Genomic DNA, 25,353 nt, shown 5'->3' on the forward strand with positions numbered 1-25,353 from the left:
CAAGAAGGATGTGGATAAATTGGAGAGAGTCCAGCGAAGGGCAACAAAAATGATTAGGGGACTGGAACACATGAGTTATGAGGAGAGGCTGAGGGAGCTGGGATTGTTTAGCCTGCAGAAGAGAAGAATGAGGGGGGATTTGATAGCTGCTTTCAACTACCTGAAAGGGGGTTCCAAAGAGGATGGCTCTAGACTGTTCTCAATGGTAGCAGATGACAGAACGAGGAGTAATGGTCTCAAGTTGCAGTGGGGGAGGTTTAGATTGGATATTAGGAAAAACTTTTTCACTAAGAGGGTGGTGAAACACTGGAATGCGTTACCTAGGGAGGTGGTAGAATCTCCTTCCTTAGAGGTTTTTAAGGTCAGGCTTGACAAAGCCCTGGCTGGGATGATTTAACTGGGAATTGTTCCCGCTTTGAGCAGCGGGTTGGACTAGATGACCTTCTGGGGTCCCTTCCAACCCTGATATTCTATGATTCTATGAACAGCAACTCAGTCTGCTCAATATCATTCCAGGGGTTGGAACTCTCTCCTGCTTGACATTGGCAACAGACTCCCAACCTTGCTCTTGCTCCCTCCCTGTTCTTGGTCATGCTCCAATTCTGCTCTGGACTCCTGATTCTGGCTCTGACCCCTAGGCCCAGCTGCCACAGCTCCAACCACAAGGCACAATCACTCCATCACAGTTTCTGACAAATTATATGGTATTACTGTAACTCGCTTCATTTATTTGAAGGTAATACCTTCAATAAGTTGGAAATGCTAGTGGATTCATTGACTTATCAATATTGCAAAAAATATGATCAAAACTTAGTTCAAGTCCCTTTGTTATGATATCTGGTAAACTATGGAAAATCTCCATCATAGATTTATGAATTGTTGCTCCGTACTTTGATGAAAAATAAGAATTTGTTGTTCTGATTAAACTCTTTATCTTGGCTATAAGAATGTTTACTGATTAGGACTTTCATAACATTTATATTCTTCTTTAATGACCTTAACAGAAGGGCATTTAGAAATAGGTTCCTGAGCATAAGCATGTGGAGAGTCACTGCTTTCAAGTGCTCACCTCCAGAGCTGTATGCAAATGCCGTGGTTGTCTAGAAGGGTGCAGTTTTAAAAACAGATTTGAGACAGCAGTGAGGCTTGTTCCATCTGTTGCTTCATGAACTGGATCCCTGTTCTCTTATTCTTGCCAACAACTAGTGTTTTCTTCTTCTTAAACATGCAGTCACATTAGTCTATACATTGAATTCATATTTCCTGTGCTTGGGTGTTTTGACCCTCTGAATACAGCTTACCTGAATTCCTAGAGGCACAAGTTTGCTTTGTGTAAAAACCGATCAATTCTGTACAATTCATACAGGCTTCAGGAACTGATTACCTGTCGTGAACTTTTGGTGGCAAGTTAGTTCGAGTATCGGCAGAAAAATTAGGCCCCAGTTTTAGTACAAACTTTAAGGAAGCCATCAGCATTTACAATGAATTGTGTCGAGTATTTTCATTATTTCTTTTACCAGTTCATTTTCTAAGGAAAATTAAATCTTGTTTTTAAATATAAATTTTATTTATAGGTATCAGAAGCACACACAAAAACAAGAGCAACATGTTACTAAAAAGCATAAACACAGAGCTTAAAAACCTTTTAAATTACTGTGTTCTTTTTCAACAATTATCTCTCCACTCTTGGACACTCCATGAGCTTGTAATCTTTAGCAAGCAGTATCAATCTGGGTAGGCATGCACTTTTACCCATACATAATATGCTCTAGACAGGAGTATAGCTCACAACTGCTCTTCAATTCTTTGACTGCTAAAACAAAAACCTTGGATATACTAGTGGTGCCCCTTATCAACTTCTGTTAGTTTTTGGTCTTTGTTTACCTAGCTTAAAATTTTTACCATTTGACACCCTCCCACACCACCCAACGAACAAAAAACAAACTGTCTTGTACCTCGCATAGTTACAATTGAGTTCTGACAACTGACACCCCGTTGGGATGTTCCTCTCTTTCTTCATAACCCACTAATGCAGATACATTTTGTCTTCTTCTGGATTATTTTGGTCTGAAAATAGCAAACAATGGGTATGTCTACACTGGAAACTTCAAAGCACTGCTGCAGGAACACTCCCGCGGCAGCACTTTGAAGTGTGAGTGTGGTCGCGCGTGAGTGCTGGGAGAGAGCTCTCCCAGTGCTCCTGGTAATCCACTTCTACGAGGGGATTAGCTCCAAGCGCTCGGAGCCTGTCTACACTAACAGTTTCAACCGCTCAGACTTGCTGCACTCAGGGGGGTGATTTTTCACACCCCTGAGCCAGCAAATTAGAGCGCTATAAAATGTAAATGAAGACATACCCAATGTCAGAAAGCTTTTAAACCCCTGTAAATTGTGGCCACACTGCCCATTTAAAATAAAAAAAATACAGTTCACTCCTTTTATAAGAATCACATTTGTCCTAGATTATTTGATTCTTATAAGTGGCTGATTCTTACAAGTGCACCATAGGTTACTATAGGAATGATTTTGTCCCAGTGGTTTTGATCACTATAGGCAGTTGATTCTTACAATCAGTGATTCTTATAAATGGAGTGGACTGCACAAAGTGTATGTGTGAAGGGCACAGTATGGAGAGATAGTCTATACCTCTTTCCTTCACTGCCATGACCCAGAGAAAAACCTGAGAGAGCTGCCTCAAATTCCTGTACATTGAAGAGGACTATTAGTGCCCAGTCAACCAATTCAATCATCAAGTATCTGGGGCCATCAATATAAAAGTGTGCAGTGATGCTCAAAGTCAATGGTAAGCACCCAAAGTAGTACATCAAAAGCTTATTAGAGGCTTTAGTGCAAAAGCAATGTACAAAGCTTGGTCCCAGGCCCTGCTAGGAATGCACAGGGCACATTCAGCACAGTCTTCTCAGCATCAAGATGGTCTCCAAAGGAGACCTGTCAATATAATAAAGCAGAGTCCTAGATATACCTATTGTGTGTATAATTTATTTTCTCCCAATACCAAATGTGGTTTTGGGAAGTCAAGTAGGTTAATGGTTTGGTTCAGATGAATTACTGGAACCATTTTGCGGATGAATTTTGGGTGCGGTCTTGGCACCACCTTGGTCCTATGGATTGTTGATTATGGAGGTTTGGCCAAAAGCACCTGAAGCTCACCCACTCATTCTTCCGGCTGAAGCGACCATGACTAGTGGCTTGTCAACACAGAGCACGGCAAGCAGGGTGTGAATCTACAGCCACTAGCTTGCCGTACACTAATTGCCTGTGTGGACCCTACTACCATGCACTAGAAGTTCCACAGCACACTTTGACATACTCGCAGTACAGAACTTTTAGGGTGCAGCAGCATGTCCACATGGCCAGTTTGTGCACCACAAGCTAATGTGCTGTAGATTCACACCCTTGCTTGTCACACACTAATTCTCTGTGTAGAAAAGCTCTAGGAAGTTTGTCTTCAGAGTGAAGTGGTTCAAGGAGATTTCTGAAAGAGGGGCTTGATGAATCTCAGAAGGACTCTATTGAGGTCCATGGCAGGAAGAGACTTGTGGGTAAATATGTAGGAGCCCTCTAAGAAACATCTATACCATACAGTGAGAAAAGACTGAGCAGGACTACAAAGGCAGGTAACTAGGTGAAATTGCTGGAGACATATTTTGATTTAGAGCTGAGCAAAAAAACTGGCCCGTTTGAAGTGCTGTAGTTTGTCCAGAATCTTTGATATCGAGGCTTGGACTGGACCACAGCCCTTAGTGGGCTGCCCATATTGAAAGCTAGTTACACTCTGTAAAGAAAGAGTGCATTCTCTGGTAGATATTTTCCTGCTTTGTATCAGGATTTTCTAGAGCTGTACGGAACAGTTCTTGTCCACTGCACTTAGCCACCCAACAGCTACACTAAAAGGTGGAGTGACTTTGGATCTGCATGGAGTATCTGGTAGTGATGCTGAGATCACATCCAATCAGACTGGGAACTGGATGGGTGGCTAAATAGACCTCTATAGTACATCCATCAGCCACAGTGCTCTCTGCCACTACAAAGCTACCAGAATGACCATGGCTTTGTCTCTATTTATTTTGGAAATCATCCTGGGAAATGGGAATTGGCGGGAAGGCATACAGCAAACTTTTGTTCCATTGTAGGAAGAAAGCATTTGGTAGCAACCGTGGACTCAGACCTCCTCTGGAACAAAAGTTTGACATTTTTGGATTGTTCTCAATGCCAAATAAGTCTACTGGGGGGGATTCACCCTGATGGAATGTGACTTTCATGATGGATCTGTGCAAGGACCATTTGTGACTGGTCATTGACTGTCTGCTCAGGAAGTCTGCTAAATTGTTGCTTACTCCAGTGAGGTGAAGGGCCATCAATGTCACCCCATTCTGATGGCACCAAATTCCAGAATGATTCCCAGGCAGAGGGGCAAGGAACAGACATTCCCTTTCTTATGTAGCGCATGACTGTCGTGTAGTCCAGGAACATCTACTTTATCAAGTTTTGGAGAACAGGTAGGAACAACATACTGGTAACTCTGATGGCTACAAGCTCTTGGACATTAATTTGTAGCTTCACGTAGCTTGGAGACCAGGTTCCTTGGATCTGTAGATAGTTCAAGTGATCTCCCCAACTTGTCCCTGACACATCTATGATTAGTGTCTTTGTCAGGAAGGGAAGTGAAAAAAGGGAATGCCTTTATGCATGGTTGGGAGTTCTAACCACCAAATCAGTTCAGCAGTGATGTGACTTGGTACTAGGATCTTCTGTCTACTGGGTGTTTACCAGAGAATTGATTCTGAGCCAAAGTTGAAGGGGCCACAGATAAAGTCTACCAAGTGACATGTATGTATATGCCAACACATTAGGTCATGCTAGACTGCAAAGTATGTTCATACCATTATAGGTAGCTCTGATGTCAACTGAAGTAAGAGTCCTTGTACCTGGAATCTGTCGTTAGGAAAATATGCTCCTTTTGATTTGGAGTCAATCCAAATTCTTCTGAACTTCACCATCTGAAATGGGGTGAGTACATTTTTATAGTTCACTGAGAGGGCTAGTCAGATAAATAGAAACAGAGTGCTGCCCTAGCTCACCAATATCGCCATTGTGACCTGTCTCCGATCAGCCAGTCACTCAAGTAGAGGTAGATGTGAATGCTTTATCTCCTCAGGTGCAGTACTATCCTGTGTGGCTTTTCATGGAGACCGTCGGTGCCATGGAGAATCCGAATGGCAACACCTTGTACTGAAAGTGATTGGATCCCACCACAAATTGCAAATACTTCCCATGGGCTATGTGGACCACTATATGAAAATATGCATCCTGGAACTCGAGAGCCACAAACCAGTCTTGAGCCTGAAGAGATGGAATGATGGAGACAAGAGCTGCCATCCTGAATCTGAAGGGTGCATATATTTGTTTAGTCTCCTCTGATCTAGGATAGGAAGAAGACCCCCTTTTTTCTTTGGGATAAGGAAGTACCATGAGTAGAAATCTCTTCACCTGTACTCCTGTGGAACCCTTTACAACTCTTAGATGAAACAATGAAGCCACTTCTTTTCATAACAGACTTTTGTGTAAGAAGAGTACCTGAACAGGGACAGGGAAGGGATAATGATAGGTGATTATATCCAACATCCATTTGTCCAAGGTGACAACAGATCACATCCAACAGAACAAGACATGGTGGCTTCCAATGGTAGGTGCTGGCTCCTGATCGGCTCGGATGTGGCTCCTGCAATTCCTGTCAAATCTGCCATCTGGCTGATGGGGCAGTGTTTGTGACAGAGGAGGTGGATGAAAGACATCTCCTCTGATACTACAACGTTGTTGGTAAGCCAGTTGTTTGCCCTGGGAGTAATGATGTACCCATTAGCTCTGTTGGGGCTGATATTTATAGCGCTTCTTGTAGGAGGACAGTGTATAGATTCCTAGGGATCTCAGGGTGGCCCTCAAGTCCTTTATGGAATAGTGTGCTTCATCAGCCCTTGAGCTGAATAGCTGCAACCCCTTGAATGGGAGGTACATTGTGCCTCCCTTGGTTTCCTCAAAGTACCCTCAATTTTGATGCGGTTTTCTTCCCTGCCTTCCTCTCTCATTGGACTCCACTGGTGTCTGCCTAAAGGAACACTTGCTAAAGAATACTCCTGGGGTTCCTTGGAGGTTGATCTTGATGTCTCCTCCAAGTCTGAAACGATGCACATTGGCTGCTCGAGCAGGTGTAGTTTGATCTGTATGTCCCATGCCTTGAGAGTTCTTGATGAGACGGTTTATGCATCTCACACTTATCATGGAAATGACTTCCCCTAGACAGAAAAAGCATCAACTATGCCCCTTGACCAGGGGGATGAGCATGTTGCATGTCAGGCAGGCCTTAAACCTGGAAGGCAAGGGGGGGAAGAAGGTGGAAGGGAGTCTTACCTGTTGTCTCTTGCCCCCCCCACCCTTTTTTTTGAATGCCCAAATTAAAAAATTGGCACAAATAAGTCAGTAAAGAAAGATTTCTTAAAAAAAACCAAAACAAAACAAAAAAACCTAGTGTGGAAAGTAAGTTTGAAGCTCAAGAAAAATATCAGTTGAACACCTGTCAGGTTGCATATCAATTCGATAAGAGGAAACTGAGAGAAGGCTGCAGCCACTCCATCCTTTATGCCCTCACATAAGAGGGCACAAGAAGGTACAGAACATATGCATAGTCCAACAGACACCCAAAACAAATCCAATTTTGCACACTACGCACACATCCACCTACTGTGGGATTGACACTGACACATATTTGAAGAAAAATGTTTCACCCAACACTGGCACATATTCGAAGAAAAATATTTCATCCCTGGTTATATTTGAGTTAGTTCAGGGTTTATTTTACTATTGAAAAATATCATTTACATCATTTATGACATTTATATACCACCACTTTCAAAATATAAAAAGTTTGTTTTACAAACTGATCGTCAAAGTAACTCTGTTTTACAGATGGGAAAGCAAAGTAGTAAAGTGATGTATCCAGGGCTGCACAGCAAGTCACTGGAAAAAAGCTTAGAACCTTCCGGAACTCAGAATTCTTTCCTCCATGGTATTCTGTTTTACATGGGCATGTTAGCGTTGGTTTGGAAATAAATTCTTACCCCTTGCCTAGAACAAACTATATACTGATGAAAATCATTATACAAAGGATAAAAAGTACAATACCACTCGTACTGCTTGTATGCCTCAAAATAAAATGAGGGAATAATACATATACTGATATAGACAGCAAGATTACATAAAGTTTGCCAAAAGGCATTTACAGCTGTTGAAGACATAACAGAAGCTGATCTTGGCCTGGCTTCCATAGCATGAATGAGGATTCACAGAAACAGGGATAAAGACACTTTTTGCTATTTCAATGACCAAATCAAAATTAATCTAGCTGTACTAGCTATTCAAGTAAAAGTTTGTTTTTCCTTATCTACAGTAAACATTAACTAAGAAAAATATTTAAGAATCATGCCTCTTTGTATCAAAATGAAAAATTATTCAAAGTTCATTTGTTGTGCCTGCATCTGCCTTTTCATTAGGTCCATATGGCAAACTAGTCTGAAGAGTAAAGTAATAAATGCAACTGCAAATATGAATGTCTCTCAATTCAATCAGTTAAATCATTTGCACTCTATGCACCTGAAAGCACCAGAGACCTCCAGAGACCAAATGGTCATGCTAAGCAAGCAGCTACAGGCAACTCTTGAGTTTCACAGACTGACTCCAGAAGTCACTAAGGCAGGGGTCCCCAATGCAATGGTGCCCGCCAGGCAGTTGTGTGCGCCCGCAGGACACCGCACCACCAAAGAACCGCCTGCCGAAATGACACCGAGAAGCATTGCCGTTTCTCGGCGGCATTTCGGTGGGGACACTTCTTGCCACTACCGCTTCTCGGAGGCATTTCGGCGGCAGGGTGTCTGGCACCTGCCACAGTCATCTGGGAATAGGAATATGCTATTCCCACAGAAAGGTTGGGGACCACTGCACTAAGGTATCAACACAAATAAGGAGGATTGCATTTTTCAGCTTATAAAGGAACACTTAGTACCATAAAACTAACTGCACTACCTTGGAACAGAATCAACTTTGCATTGTCTGGCTATCTACTCAGTCTGTCTGTCAAACCAATTAAAAGAATTGTACTACAGAGCTGCAGACACAGGTGACACTGCATCTGATGAAGTGGGTTTTAGACCACGAAAGCTTATGCCCAAATAAACTGGTTAGTCTCTAAGGTGCCATAAGTACTCCTCGTTGTTTCTGCTGATACAGACTAACACGGCCACCACTCTGAAACCTTTACATAATCTGTCACTTACTGTCTGGTAATGTTAACTTGATTGTTTTTCTTTTTTTAGCATTATATAATAATAAAATAAGCTAATGAACCAAACAGGCAAATACAGTAAATTCTGTAGAAATTTTCAGCTATATTTTAAATTGCACAAGCTAACATGCATGAATCAAACTTCACTAATCTTTGTAATATACATGAGATGAAAAATCTCAACTCACACTTGTGTTTTACCTAGATCAAAAGGGTACAGCTAACTTTTAAACTGACCTCACATTTAAAATTCTTAAGTAGCAAATTATAAATTTAAATATAAGGTTTATTAAAACCATGAACACCAAAATCCTCTGCCAACCCACTACCGTGGCAAAGCACTGTCACACTACATAAAATTCCCAACCCCTTTGTATTATGTTGGACTGACATATAGTACGTTCTTGCTTTAAAACAAACCCAAATGGGAGTAAGGAAGAAAAAATAAGCTGTCTAAAAAACCCACATATTCCTCTCTCTGAGATAGTATAATACAGTGCAAACTATCAGACTTCTGCATAGCTGTTTCTAGATAGTGCCCATGGCACATGTCAAAAACAATACAAGCTGAAAAAGACATAATGACTACCCTATGACCTGATGTCTTTCACTTCTAGATAATCCTTCAGGAGAGAGTTAGACCAGGTATGGGATCTTTGAAATTTAGCATTTCCCTCACAATACCCATAGAAGAAAGTCCCATCTGTATTTCTATAGCATTTACTACTATCCTAAAGATGTCAGTAGCAGAAACAGATAGTGACAGAGTAACAAAACACTGTTTGTGACATAAGATGAACAACATTATCCAATGTAAAATATTGAGAAAATCGCAACAACTTTAAAGTGTAGAATTAAAAAGAGAAGTTACCTTTGAAGGTTTCAAGTTCTTTCCTGTAGAAGAGAGAAAGCAGAATAGAACATCTCAGATTAAAAACAGATATGTTGCATAAATTCAAACTGCAACTGGGATTATCTATGATGATTTGCAATGGTTTAAAATGTATGAAAAGGTGAACTGAAGGATTTGATTATTGTGACATTTTTAGAAACTTGGTTAATGGAAACTTCTAGCTGCATGTACAGAGCTTGAAGAATTGCTTTCCTGGAGCAAGTAACTGATATCAACTTCTTTAGAACTGAGCTATCACATATTTCAAATATATATTACATATTTATATCTATTCTCACTGTTTCTAGATCATCTGGTTGCAAAGATAACATGAATATGAACTGAGCATTATCAATTAATAAATGAAGGCTTTTTAAATCCACTGACAGACACTAAGACATCCCTGCTGCCTCTCAGAGCTTTGTCAAGCTGTAGCAGAGTGAAAACTGACCACTGTCTTGTCAGTTTTCAGGACTGACATTCAAAACCCTATGGTTAGCAGTGAAAGACAAAAATCTGGTAAATTTTACTGTGCTACTTGAGCAAACTCCAGATGTAGCACAGCTTGATTTTGGAGTTATTTACCAGAGGAGGAGGATTCATATATGTGGAAGGAATAGTGACACCACAAAACTCTGCAACCTGAAAGAAGGAAGACAGGTAGAGCAGCAGACACACCCACTCATCCCTTCATACACATGCACTTTCCTTTCTGCCTGAAGGCATTACAGTGAGGTGAGCAAGAATAATTTAACATTTTTTCTTCCTTCTAGCACCTAGGGGAGAATTAAAGGGGTTGTGTCTTGGAATTATTATTTATGTAGGGTATTACAACACTAATTTAACCATAAATTCCTTTATTACATTCAAAGGCCAAATGGTATTTATACAATTGTTCTAAACATTCCTAAAAAAAATCTAAATAATAAGCAATTTACTCCATCCAAACAGTAACAAAACATTTTTTAAGCATTTGATCAAGATACTTACATATGGGCTAAGCCCCAGGGTGCTTAGACTCATATTAGTCGGCTCCAACATGGTCAGGCATATATTAGCAATGAATCCTTTAAGAGTTTACTTTTTTATACCCTTTAACAAACAAGTGATGTCATTGACAATTACTGACTTCAGCTAAAAACCAATTTGAAACAGTTCATGCTTATTTCCAGTCTCAATCTAGGTAAGATTTATAATCTCCTTTCTCCCCACAGCCATTTTTCCTTATCTTTTCCACTCCTTCTTGCTGACCAATATTTTCTCCTTTGCACCTTGGTTCACATAGGCCCTAATTTTTGAGATAACATTGCTATGTGGGATGGGAAGAGCCATAATGGCTCATTTTAAGACAGATTCTCTTGTCATAATGAAAGCCCTCTGCAGTTACCCCTATTGGTCAGAGGCCTTCCTTTTAGAAACTTCCTTTTATTTCACTACTTATTCTTTGAACCAGACATCCACCCTACTTCATTCCTTCCAGCCTTACAAAGTCATTACTTTCAGGGCCTTTCTTTACAATACATTTCTTTAACCAAACTTAAGACAACTTTAATTCTCTAATTTTATATTTACTCTACAGAGTGAGTACTCAATTTGTCCATATCCAGCTCCACGTAATAGGTATATGATAAATTTGGAGACCGAAGCCAAGTCACGGTAGTAAGCTTATGTGGGGAAGGGGAAAGTTGAAGTTGTCACATGTGGTTTGTTATATCAAAGTTCTTTTCTGTGGCCAGTCACTTTTATTGTTCACCTATTTTTGCAGTTTAAGCCAAGATTCTGTTAAGACACTTGTAGATTATTATTTTTTAAATATTGGGCAATGTATAAGGCCCTTCTTAATTTGTGATACTGCAGAAATTGTGGATCCCGCAACATTCGGCTTCCACCACAATTTTGATTAGCTTCCTTTGCACAGTCCATAATTTTGCATACATTTTGAGGTTCGCAACACACACATTTCCGCCCCCCCCAATTAGTAGAGTAGAACCCTATTTATATGAGCAGATAGCAGCTTCAGCTCCTGCTGTCAGCCCCGCACACGGCAGGGCTCCTGCTGTCAGCCTCATGCATTAATGATTTTAAAACAGTTGCAGCAAAATGTCTGGTTATCAAAAAAAATTAGCAGGCATAACACAATAATTGAGTGTTTATATTGTTCCAGCAAATTTTTCTTAAAAACAAATTCCACCATTAATAAAGGTCCATTATTAATTTTCTGCAATTTTCCACCTCTTGTCCGCAACTCAGCCGCAATTAGACAATCATCCTGCAATTCAAGTAGAGCCTTAGCCATGTACTTATTCTTATTTAACTCTATAGTTCGACACTTTTCCAGAATTTACAGTTGTGATCTCAATTTCAACTCTAGTTCATCGATAACTTCTATTGTATCCGTCACAGGATGCAGAAAAGAGAGCATTTGATTCTTTATCCATCCCTCATGACAACTAATTAACTCAAATACCTACCTGTAAGATATGACACATTGAGAGATGGAGGTTTGCTTTAATCTCAAGGTCTCTTTCCCCTTGGATGGATTCCTGAAGCACAGCTCATCTTGCCTGTCTAGGGAAACCTGGAAGGTGGCAGTAGCGTAAGCTTGACATACTCCTGATTAAGGCTGTGAGTCTGTCACAGAGGTCACGGATTCTGAGAGTTTCCGGGACCTTCGCAGAAGCCGGTGTGGCTGGCCTGGGGGCCGACCGAGCAGCTTGGTCACCCTGGGCCAGCCGCACCAGCCACTGCCCCAACCCCAGCAGCAGCAGGAGATTGGGTGTGGGAGGAGGTTCAGGGCTGGGGCAAGGGCTTGGGCAGGAGGGGGGTGGTGGCTCTGGGTGGCACTTACCTGGGGGTCTCCCCAAAAGTGGTGACATGTCCCTTGGCTCCTAGGTGGAGATGTGGCCAGGTGGTTCTCCGCACTGCCTCCACCCGCAGGCACCGCCACCGCAGCTCCCATTGGCCGTGGTTCCAATGGGCAATGGGCAGAGGCATCACGCAGAACCCCCTGGCTGCACTTCTGTCTAGGAGTTAAAGGACATGTTGCCACTTCCAGAGAGCCTCACAGGTAAGGAGCCTGCCAGCCCCACATACACACCCCGCAGCAACAGTGGTCCTAGGCAGCACGCCACCCCATCTACCCTCCCAGAGCACCCAAGATTTAGTCAGAGGTATATAGTACAAGTCATGGACAGGTCACAGGCCGTGAATTTTTGTTTACTGCCCAAGACCTGTCCATTACTTTTACTAAAAATACCTGTGACTAAAATGTAGCCTTACTTCTGATAAGCACTCAGTAGGCTTTATTTTTTTTTTTAATTTAAAATATAGATAAAATGTTCATAGGCTAAATGCACACTTAAAATAGTATATTTGAGATGTGTAATTTTTTGGCAATGCAACTGAAATATCCTTTTTAAAGTTATGCAGTAGCTTTTAACTCAGATTCAAAAAGTAATACAAATAATTACTTTCTTACATTTGATGTAAGAGCTCAGTGTGAAATGTATATAGCTGCAGCATTAAAACATTGCGAGCAAGCATAAATTTTATTATTCAAGAACTACATTGCTAGGAAGCAAGACTGTATTGGTAGGACCTATCAAACTGATATTCTTGAGCTAAATTTCCAAAGATTTTCTTTATAGATAAGCTTATTATGTACATTAGGCAAGAGAACAGCTCACATCTTTAATGGGATATATCAGGCATCAGAGGAATAATGTTAAAACAATATTAAAACAGATTGCAGAAACACAATCTAATATTCTGCTCACATCACAAAGATGGCACAAACATTAGAAAGTTATGGAAAACTTTGGAGAACCTCTGGGTCTATTTTTAGTTCACAAGTCAAAACTGATTTCTCCAAACTGAAAAAATCCACTTACTTTTCCTCCCCCACACCCCAAACACTAGAAAAATATTTTGGAAAAATCCCAATAAGTTTTATGAGGATGTGATTCACTTTATATTTATTGCTTCAAAGGTGCACATATATTGTTCTAAACAAAAAGCTTGCAGTTTTGTAAGTAAAACAGATCACCAATTGAGTCCCCAGTCTACTAACTTGCTAGACCTACTACTCTTTTGTATGCGCCTTTGGTAAATGTATCACTAATCTGTTTGCTTTCTTAGGAACTATGCTATTATGAAATTTCAACCAAACAAATTTGAATGTGCTGAATCCTACTCATGTTGAGTGGGCTGGACAGAAATGCAGATCTCTTAAAAATGGACAAAATTCTGAATTAATCTGTCCTGCTTTCAATGATTTTACTTCCACAATTTTTCTGTCACTTTGATGCAGTGAAATGTGATGCAGTCTCCATAATTTTCTCTGTGTTCTTGAATGACAATATTTGCAGCATGGATCATAGCATTCTGCAGGGTTTTTTCCACATCCAGAAGCAATAGAACTGAGTAGAAATACTTTTTTCCCCCTGTATCTGTACTTGTAACCTTTCTTAGGTAAACTTCCATGTTGAACTGACAACCTTGCATTCATATCAATATGGTTTCTTTTAGTTCTTGTTTTAATTCGCCCCTCTCCTGCAGCTGCAACCTATAGTTTAAAACTGTAGGAATACATGGAGGGCAAAATGCTTCTATCGTTTTCTTTAAATTGCCAAGTTGAGGGCAGTATTATAATAGTAGCAGTTTTCATTTGTTTTTAATAGATTGATTACCAGTTGATCTTTGCCATCTTTGTGTGTAGAAAAACAAAAATTGCTCCTTAATTAACTGATGTGACAAGCTGCTGAAAAGACTGGTATAGGGAGTTTTGAATTATTTTTATGGATACGTTTTAAATACAGCCATCAAACATGTCTCCTCCCTTGCAGAACCATTAATCTCCTATCTTCTACTTCACTAGACAAAAAAATTTATATTTGACTTGAAGAATCAAAACAACTATTTTCTGTACCTTGTGGGAGAATAGATTAACATGAATCCTTTTCTGCTACATACATCTTAATGATATGTAAAGTTTACTTTGGAGAGTTGTTTTAATTACTTCAGTCCATTCCATCTTGCTTATTCATGTAAGCACTTCAAAGTGAAATTTGAGCTAAAAAGAAAATAAGACCCCCTGGGAAAAAAAACAAGAGCCCACTCTGTTCTTCTTGGAGAAAAAAACAAAATGGGTTTTCACAATCCTGTCTAATATTCTTCATAATTACATAAATACATAATTTAGTGACTCTGTCCCAATGAGGCATCAACAAAAGTGATCTGAAAGGCTGTATATCTGACAACATCTGAGATGGAGCCCTCTCTATTGCAATTGATATCACTAGGACCTGACTCAGGGAATGCAGTTGCCTGCACTACATAAGCTGTTAACTTTTCCTGCCACAGCAGGAAAGATGCAGCATCTTCAGAATTTTATCTTGGATCGCGATAAGCAAGTGATGGAAAATATTTTTAAAAATAAAACTGCAGAGAAGGAATCTATAACTTGTCTAAACACACGTGTGTTATGAATTTCGAGTTGCAAACAATATTTTGTATATACTTGCTTGTAAACACTTCAGCTTAGCTTTCAACTTAATGGCAATATGATGAACTGCTGCACTGTGACTTTTTACTTGTCACAGGAGCATTTGTTCATTGGTTCCCACTTACTAGTTACACAGTTCACACAGAGTTAATTAATTCTTACCATTCATGTGTGACTCGTAATTTCTCTCTCTTTTTTTAATTACTCTTTCATTGCTACCTACTCTTTCCCCGAAGACAAAATAGTGAAATGTCAGTTGTGCCTGCTGGCACTGTAGTATAGAACTTGATGTTCTTCTTTAAGTATGTGTCCCTCTATAGATATGCACGCATCTCATGCGTGAGAGATCAGGCTATTTTGAATAGCAGTGTCTGTCAGGTCCACAAATGCACCACGTGCCTCCTTGTGTTTCCACATAAGCATATAGAGGGTGGAGTGGTCACATCTCTCCCTCAGTTTCCTCTTACTGCCTGTGGCAGTGAGAAGGAACCTGGTGTGTGGGTGCGCACAAGCTACTTCATACACATGCACCCTGAGTGTCCTTGTGTCCTGCACCAAACACATAAAAGGGTAGATTGGGCCACCTGCCACTCAGTTTCCTCCCCACTGAAGAATCCTGGGTGGTAAAGGACTTTTAGGTAGAAGGGGTGGAGGGTGGATCATGGAATCTGCATATAGAAAATATCTGAAAGAACTACAGTTACTAAACAGGTAAGAAACTTTCCTTTCTCCTTTGAGTGATTGTCCATATGCACATTCCATTTATGGTGACTTCCAAGCAGTGGACCATTCTAATGGAGGTGGAAGCTCAAGAAAACAGAGAATGCAGAATAGCCTTCCTAAATACAGCATCTGATCTGGAGGCTTCAATAATAGCACAATGCTTTGTAAATGTGTGGATAGCTAGAACTCCACTTGACTGCTTTACATATGTCCATAACAAATGTTTTTCAACAATGCTGCTGAGGCTGCCTGAGCTCTGGTGGAGTGAGCTCAGAGAAATAAGAGGATCCACCTTAGCCAACTCAAAGCAGGCTCTCACACAGTTAGATATCCATCTCAACAGTCTCCAAGGTGAGTTGGGTTTGCCTTTCATCCTCTCCAGGATGGAAAAGTCTGGGCGAAGATCAAAGTTATTCATCTGAAATGTACTGGGAGGGACCACAGCTTTATCAGGGGATAACTAGTACAGCAGAACCCAATACATTAACTGAATGAGATAGGATATCCCTGGTAAATCCTCAGGTTGGAGGGAAATCTAAGCTGGCTGTTGCTCAGAAGCAGCCTGGGTGACTGAGTGTGACATTACACAGGGTATACAATCTGGATTTATGGACAGCTCTATCTCCTCAATTGTCCAACCTGGGGTACCTTTTACCCTGCTTCGCTGTGAAAACCACCACTCCTGGTCTGCTCCCACACAGCCTCCGGCATGTAAATCACTCCCAGCTATATTGTATGCATACTAGCGCCAGCCACTCAGCCACTCACAAATTACATACAGGGCCACATCAGCGAACTCCCAGTTCCAGACTTTCCCCCAGACATGTGCACCTTGTACTGCCCAGTACCCTCCTGGACAATACAAGCTCATATAAAATCCGTCATTTATTAATAGAAAATGATATGCACAAATCTTATCTTGCTTGCCCAAACACTTCAATCCAAACACACAAGGTTAGATAAAACACAACAAATTTATTAACTACAGAAAGATAGATTTTTAAGTGACTACAAGTAATGAGGCATATAATTCAGAACTGGTTACCAAGAAATAAAAGGTAAAATGCAATTAACACCTAATTTAACAAGTCAAGTCAATCAAAGCAAAGGTCTCTCTCACCACATGTTCCAGCAGTCTTACTAGCTGAACCTCTTTTAGTCAATCACTCCCCACACCTCCCAACTACCCCAGTGCAACACTGCTTCCTTTCTTCTTCAGGTGTTGATAATGCCATGGGTAGAGAGCAAGGCAGAGACTATCTGGGACATCTGTTCTCTCCTCGTATAGCCCTTTCTCTTGCACAAGAATCATCTCCAGCTGATGTTCAGGAAGTCTGTGGGGCCAGGAAGCTTAAGTTGCTTCTTTGTCAAAATGTAGCTTTTTTTTTGCCCCCACCCTCCCTCTCGCCGAAGAGTGGCCACTTACTGAGGCATTGGTCCATTTGAACTTGTTGACACCTGGCTGAGGCATTGGCTAGCCTTTTGTCTCCGTGGAACTTGTTTGTGACCGCCTTCCAGAACATGTTGGAAAATGTGTTGGTAATATTATACAGTGGAATCTTATCTTTACATACAATGTTGCCACACATTTTATCAGGACAATGATCAGCAAATCACAGTATGCTTTGTACAATATTTAATATGGTCTTGTAAAAGGGGCGGACAGAGGGGTACAGACGGTCACACTGAGCCATACATCAAGAAGCTCTAGAAGGCACAGGTCTGTCCAGGTAATCCTCCCTTCCATGAGGTCGATGGCCCCCAACAAGGCTACACAGGTATTGAGGGGTAAATGGCTGGTGGCCATGGACCAGAACCAAGGTCTATGCCCAGCTTAGTGAACACCACATCTGTTGAGAGACCAGTCTCTAGATCCACTACCTAAGACAGAAGAAAGTGGAGAAGACATGGATGGGGAGTACATGTGGGAGCATCCCTTTTCTCACTACGATTCGATGCTGCTGGAAGATGACAAAGAGAAGGAGCACTCCAACTTGACTGGTGGGGAAGTAGATATAGGCATGGACTGTAGAGCCGTGGAGATACTTGGTACTGCAGTGAGAGTGATCTGGTGCCATAAGAGACACCACATGTGAACAACAATGGCAATGCTGTTTCCTTGCAAGACACTGAGATCTGCCAGTGCCATGAACATCACTGCTATAGAGGGCTCACCAGCTGGGTGAATCCTCTGCTAACTGTGCTGATTTGACCAGTGGTGGAGGCAGTACCAACATAGCAAAGTGGGAAGACAAAGATACTGCACTTGAAGATTTCTCAGCATTTTGTTTTGGTGTCAAGGACTCAGTACGGTGAAGGGGTCGAGCTTCAGAAGTCAAAACCCAGGGCCACAAAGTCTCAGAGGCAGAATGGTGCAGGGAAGCCATTTTTATTTTTGAGGATACCTTAATCCAGGGATTTACCTCTAGAAGAGTGGTTCTCAAACTTTTGTAGTGGTGACCCCTTTCACACAGCAAGCCTCTGAGTGTGACCCCCGTTATAAATTAAAAACAGGGTTTTTTTAAAAAAATATTTAACATTATAATAAATGCTGGAGGTGAAGCGGGGTTTGGGGTGGAGACTGACAACTCGCGACCCCCAGATAATAACCTTGCAACCCCCTGAGGGGTCATGACCCCCAGTTTGAGAACCCCTTCTCTAGAACTACCTAATCCCTGTACCTTCCTTCTCAACAGCTTTTTGACTGACCTACTAGAGCCTGAAGTAGGGGAATCATGTCTGGGGATGTGTAGTGGTGGCTGGGGCAGGAGGCCAGGCAGGGGGAGCAGCAGGATTGTCATATGCCCCAGAGCCTGAAGCAGGCCTCACCGGATTTGCTACTGAGCTTCTCTACCTTTGCGGTCCTGGCAGTGAAAGACTTATAAATGGCACATTTCCCAGGAATGTACGATTCCCCCAAGCAAAATCAGAATTTTAAATATCCATCATTAAGTTTTAAATAGCACAATCACAAGGTGAAAATAATAAAACAATCCTAATAAAAACTATCAAAATGCCAATAGGCAACAATTATTACTATTCTATTTGCAACTTGAGAAAAAATGCCAACAGTTCATTGACAGCAAGCCACTCTGCCTTGAAGCCAAGCGGTGATGACAGAAACAGAGGATGTTTCACCCTGCTTCACCCTTTTGGCTAAAAGACTCAGAATGTTGGTGCATGACGCACGCACACACCATAAGATGAATGTGTATATGGACAATCACTTGAAGAACTAGCTGTTACCATAACCACCATGCACCACATACCACAAAACATATCTCTAAACGTTAAAGTTAAGGTTAACGGCCTTCTATCACAACCCCCCCTTTACCAAACTTCTCATTCCCAACTCATATCCCAACTTCAGTAAAGGGATATGCGGAGAAGGGCAGATTAAGGGGGGACCGAGTTACGTTTTCCTTGACTACAATTACCATGTACCAGGAAGGATGAGATGATTTAACTTTTCATCTCCTTACTTTTGTGGGTTTATGTCAGATATGGTATGTGTGTAGCAACTTGAACGGCTTCACAGCTAAGTTTTTATATATCAGTTATAATGGTAATGCTATATTAACAGACTTCTGATCAGAAAAAGGATAATGTGTATACCATATTGAAAGAGATTAGAGAAACAATTAAGCCTAATAACAGTAACAAAGCTCACGAGTGAGCAAATTAAAAGTCAGACTCTGCATAGTTGCTATTTAAGCATATTATGGTTACAGAAAATATGCCTAGCTATAAAACAAAGAATAAAGCAGGAAAATGAGAAAAAAACAGAATGGTTAAATAGCAAGATAAAAAAGTTATTCAAGCCAAAAGAGATCCTTCAGAAAATGAAAATCCAACCCTCATGAAGCCAAAAAAAGTATACTCTACAGCACAAAATATAAGATGGCTATTAGGAAGTAGAGGATGGAAACTGATGGACAAATAGCCAAAGTCAAAAACAAACAAGAAATTCTTTAAGTATATCAGAAACAAGAAGCCTGTGAGAGAATTAGAAATCTACCTTGGAAACAAATTTCACTTTTCAAGTCTATTATGTTTAAAAACAATTTACATCTTAGTTAAATGGAGCTGTTTCTTTAAAATATCCCCAGACAGAGGAGAAATAGTTCTTCCAAAGATTACAGTAATATTAAATGCTCAGCTCCTAGAAAAGATTACCCTACCAACAATAAACGCAGAATTTTAGATTTGTACTAATCAAGAATACCTTCCTTCCTTCGGCTTTCTGCTGGCTCTGTTCTTAAAGCATGTATTGACATTAGAGAACAAGAAGCCTACCTGTTTTTCAAAGGACTTCAAGAGCAACAGTCCTGTCAATTTCAAACCCCAGACAATTAATATCTTTGAAACCAAATATGGAACAGCACAACATGCATACGTTCTCAACTGCAGGAAATTTAGAGACGGCTCCAAATTTTGTTGTTCATCGGTCACTCAACCTAGCAGCTGTGACACGATGTTTAATTGTACTTGTTATATTAGCCCCACCTGATTTTGGAAAAACAGGCTAGTGAACTATCGAACAAATTTTTTTTTTAAATAAAAATGTGCAAATCAACAAAGTGTGTGGTTGTTAGACTACCAATATCTGGAACCGGTAATACAAGATTAATGTGAGCAAAACCTTTGAAGTTTTCTTATTCCTGACACTGTTACCTCCTTGTCATCTGAAATTTACCTACTGATTTCTTTTAGGTTTTTCTATATGGTTATTTCTGGTTGTTTTATTGCATTATTATTCATTTTGCACCAGGATCCAATTGTACAAAGGGCTGTACAAACACAGACCGTTCCTGTCCTCTCTTAGGCCTTGAACCTACAGCTTGTTGCATGCAGGTATATTCCTGTGCCCACATGGAAATCAACTGGAGGACCAGGGCCTAAACAGACAAAACAGTTATAATTTAAAATCAAAACTTCAGAGGGCAATGCTCTGATTAATTTATCAGGCTCTGAAATGCATTATAATTAAGGCTACGTTTAAGTCACGGAGGTCATGGAACTCACGAGACCTCCGTGATATTCTCTGCTTCAGCCCCAGGGGCTGCGGGACTCAAGCTGGCAGCCAGCAGGGTCCTGGCAGGGTTCCAGAGACAGCAGTGACAGGGGGCCCCCTGCAAGGTTCCAGCGACAGGTGACAGACTCCTCAGCGTCCCGCGGGGGGTGGGGAGATGCCTTGGGCAAGTGGCTGGGGGAAATATGGTCACCCTGCAGCTTCTAGCTGCCCTGGGCAGAGGGGGAACCCCACAGGTCCCAGCCAGGGGAAATCATGGAACCGCAGCAGCAAAAGTCACAGACAAGTCAGGGCTTCTGTGAATTTTTGTTTATTGCCCGTGACCTGTCTGTGACTTTTACTAAAAATAACCATGACAAAATCTTAGCCATAATTACAATCAAACATTTAAGCATCTTGTTGGAGTAGTAAACTTTGAAACAGTGACTCAACACACAATGGCAAAACATAAGTCATCTGACATGGACTAGATAAAGAAGTCTATTTCTGAGAGACAGTTCTCCCATAACTACTGTGAAATGAATTTTAATGGTTTAATGTTGACCTAAAGCATTATTTCTTTCCATTCTAAATTTTATAACAGAGTGGGATCTTCCAAAACACTACACTATGCATAAGGCAACTAATCATTTAAAAATGGCATACATTATTCATCGGGCATAATCTATTATTTTTTATATTTTTTGGCTTTGACTACTCCTGACCAAATAACTAACATCGTTCAATCAATTTAGTAGTAGTATGCCAAGCTAGTTAAGCTATTTATAGAACTGACAACTGCTTAGCAAACTTAATAGATATTTTGACACTTAGCAAAATAAATTACTTCCACCAAAGAGATTTCTTTGAAAAATACCTGCATGCCTCAACACATATACTGAATAAAATCCTCTCAGAATGCTTCAGAAGGATTAATACACTTAACTGGATTCAATAATCTACTTCTTTACATACAAGATTTTAAATAGTTGTGTGGCAAATTAACTAGTATCTAGGAATTGGTAGACTGCCATTGTACAGCACTATACTTGCACCAAGCAGGGTGGTGATAAAAACTGAGTCCACTATTGGGTAATAATATCCCAGCAGAGAAAAATATAGGGTTGTCAATGAATTGCAGTTAACTCAAGCAATTAACGCAACACAAATTAACTAGATTTAAAAAAATCAGTCATAATTAATCGCACTATTTAATAACAGAATACCAATTTAGAACTATAAATATTTTTGAAAGTTTTCCAAATTTTTCAAAATCAAAACAATGTAAAATTTTAGAGCCTACAAGTCCACTCAGTTCTACTTCTTGTTTAGCCAATCGCTCGGAGAAAACAAGTTTGTTTACATTTATGGGAGATCATGCTTTCTGCTTCTTATTTATAATGTCACCTGAAAGTGAGAACAGGCATTTGCATGACACTGTTGTAGCTGAGGTTGCAAGGTATTTATGTGCCAGATACGCTGAACATTCATATTCCCCTTCACGCTTCAACCACCATTCCATTTGTGACTGAACTCCTTGGGGGAGAATTGTATGTCTCCTGCTCTGTGGTTTTACCCACATTCTGCCATATATTTCACGTTATGGCAGTCTTGGATGACAAGCCAGCATATGCTGTTCAATTTAAGAACACTTCCACTACAGATTTGAAAAAAGGCAAAGAAGGTACCAATATGAGATTTCTAAAGATAGCTACGGCACTCGACCCAAGATTTAGGAATCTGAAGTGCCTTGAAAATCTGAGATGGATGAGGTGTGGAACATGCTCTCATAAGTCTTAAAATAGCAACACTCCAACGTGGAAAGTACAGCACCCAAACCGCCAAAAAAGAAAATCAACTGTCTGTTGGTGGTTTCTGACTCAAATGATGAAAATGAACATGCATCGGTGTGCACTGCTTTTGGTCATTATTGAGCAGAACCCTCCTCAGCATGGAAACATGTCCTCTGGAATGGTGGTCGAAGTTTTACATTGTTTTGTTTTTGAGTGCTGTTAAGTAAAAAAAAAAATATCTACATTTGTAAGTTGCACTTTCACAATAAAGAGATTGTACTACAGTAATTGTAGGAGGTGAAATGAAATATATTATCTTTTTTACAGTGAAAATATTTGTAATTAAAAATAATATAAAGGAAGCACTGTACACTTTGTATTATGTTGTAACTGAAATCAACATACTTTAAAATGTAGAAAACATCCAAAAATATTTAAATAAATGGTATTCCATTATTAACTACATTTAAAATTGCAATTAATCACAACTATTTTTTAAATCTCACGATTGTGATTAATTATTTTAATCATTTGACAGCCCTAGAAAAATGATACTCTTGTTCTTCAGGCACGGGTCTGGGAATCAGAAGATCTGGGCTCAGTTCCTGAGTAGATCACATCAACTCTCACAGATAACCCTGACGTTTACAAATTATTTGACAACAAAATGGACCACATTCTATGAAGCGGAAAAGCACCAAGATCATTTTACATTGAGAATTAAAGGTTTATAAACTAATGGCTTGATAGTTATTTTTATGTTACTATTCATAGCATTTGTAGTTTAGTTACCTTTTTGTTTTCCTGTAGTTTTCCAGCTGTAGTGTCTGCATATGTTTGTACCTTTCCAACTCACACTGTCCACATAGGTCTTCAAGCAGCAACAGATGATTTTCCATTTCCTTAAAGTTCACCTCTAGCTGGGCTGCAAGAAAAAACAAATAAATATTAGCCAAGCTTCATATACACGAAAGATATACAACGTCTTTTTCCCAGAAACAGTGAGCCAGAGGCAAGTATTAAAATTGCTTAATATGGTAAAATTATGCACACATTTGCATGTATCCTCTTTTTTTGGGTCAAATTCCAGTTCAGGTAAACAAGAGAAGCACAATAGGCTCCCATGAATAGGTATTGTAACCATGGTTCAGTTGCCCCTTGTGGTCAGACACCAGGCTGCTGTACTGGATTCAACCTTTGGATTCCATGTGCTTTTAAGCCTACTGAGTCTTAGCAGCATCTACACACTGCCTTAGTCCAGCCTCTCAGGCATGCTCCGAGGGTCCAGATTCTTGGGATGTGGTACCCCACAGCCCACATGAACATGCCCCAAGACCATGCTACCCCTCCAAAGACTCCCCAGTAGTTTAACCATGCCCTATCAGAGCTCCACCGCATAGGCACTCCTATTTACAGTTTAATTTATTGTGGACCTTGTGACAGCTAAACCAAATGGAATACACACAGACTTTGCAAAGAAACTTCTAAACCAGAATTTATTAGACAAAGCACAGAAGTTACAAATCCCACTCCATGTACTCAGTATTCTTTTCTTGTTCAACAGATGGCCCACAACAGCCTCAGACTTGAGAAGATCTGGCCCTTGAAGTTCTGGCCTCTTGTCAGGTGATCTCAAATCTGCCAGTTCAGCCTTGGGTTCCAAAGTGAGAAAACTAATTCCTCTGGATTCCAGCAAACCTAACATACTAGGGTGGACACATTTGAATGAAGGACTATCAAAGTTGAAGACTCTTGCTGGCTTTCCCATTGCTAGACCCTCTGTGAGGTGAAAGGATTTATTCTAACACCTCCAGGATGAAGGCTACACTGCAGAAGTGAAGATACAGTATACGTTACAATCAAAATGAAGCTCACAGAACAGAATGGAGTTTGTAGATAGCATGTTTCTGTATCAATTTGCCACAATGGGTAAACTGGCTGCTGACCAGTCCTCCCAATCCTGGAGACAAAGAAACCTGTATGTGACGGGAGATGAGGACAGAGACAACTAAAGCAGCATTGAACTCCAGCAACCTAATGTAGATCCTAATCATTTTTCCCCTTTACTCTGGGATCTCTGAGGGCTGCAGTAACCCTCATGCAACAACAAGCAGCAAGGAAGAGCGCAGAGAAGTGGTTCAAAGGTGAAATCTGCCTGTGTTTTGGATGCTCAGGAGAAAGGCTCATCAGGCTGAAAAAGCATCCCTGTTATCTTGTCTAGCTGACAGCTTCATTTTGGCTGTGTTGAGCTGGGGACTATCTTGGGCTATACAAGCTTTTCAATTTTCTAAGCTGTCACTCAATCAGAAATTTCAAATCCCAATGCCCACTAAGAGCAGGGAGCTATCATTTCACAAACAACTCACAAGCTTACCAATATGGTAGCCAGACTCTGTGGAATTCAGCATGGTTTCTGCCCCTGACCAGGGAGCATGGGAGGGCAGCCACTGGCTCTACACAGCAGCCTTAAAGAAGGAATCTCAGGATTCATCTAGGCACCTTTCAAGCTCAGAAGCATTGCTGAGCTACTGAAGTTTTCCACGCTGCTGATGTTATGAGGACCAGGAATTGATAACTTTGTAAAGAAAACTGCTTTCTTTCAATTACTTGTTTGTATGTACGTACATTAGTTTTTGAATCTTGCTTGATTAGGAAGACAATTAAAAACTTTAAATGTGTTTTCTGGAAAAATGTTTTCACTCTTCGTCCTAAAAGATTAATATTGTTGAATGTTTATTTGTCTACCACACTCTACGCTAATACATCTCTATGCTTCACAAATCCTGGTGTATGCTTTTAAATTAAAGTAGTTTCAAACTGTATTTCTGTGCATCTGTAGGCTCCATCAATGAGCTTTGACAGTAATACACCTCAAAATTAAAAGAAATTAGAAATAAAAAACAGTATTTATGAAGGGCAGTGTTTTGTGAAGCATGCAGCGTACCACCTTGCAGCAGCGTACCACCCTGCAGCAGCACCCCTGGGAACAGGGGTGAAGGAGTGGACTGCATACAGGCCTCTCCGTTGTTCTCTGGAGCCTCAGCTTTCCTTTCACAAAGAAGTTAGTCTCTAGTT

At 40.5% G+C, this 25,353-nt stretch overlaps 1 protein-coding gene across 6 annotated transcripts in view; it reads right to left on the reverse strand.

The window, feature by feature from the left end:
* The window catches only part of DTNBP1 (dystrobrevin binding protein 1), a 182,459-nt gene that overhangs the window by 86,352 nt on the left and 70,754 nt on the right, over positions 1-25,353 (reverse strand). For all 6 annotated transcript variants that reach the window (XM_073331953.2, XM_073331954.2, XM_073331955.2 and 3 more), the window contains 2 exons: positions 23,071-23,203; positions 9,228-9,250 (listed from right to left, as the gene is read on the reverse strand). In XM_073331953.2, the coding sequence (XP_073188054.1) occupies positions 9,228-9,250; positions 23,071-23,203 (156 nt within the window). The remainder of the gene's footprint in view (positions 1-9,227; positions 9,251-23,070; positions 23,204-25,353) is intronic.

Source organism: Lepidochelys kempii, chromosome 2 (genome assembly GCF_965140285.1).
Source record: "Lepidochelys kempii isolate rLepKem1 chromosome 2, rLepKem1.hap1, whole genome shotgun sequence".
In the NCBI taxonomy this organism is placed as follows: Eukaryota; Metazoa; Chordata; order Testudines; family Cheloniidae; genus Lepidochelys; species Lepidochelys kempii.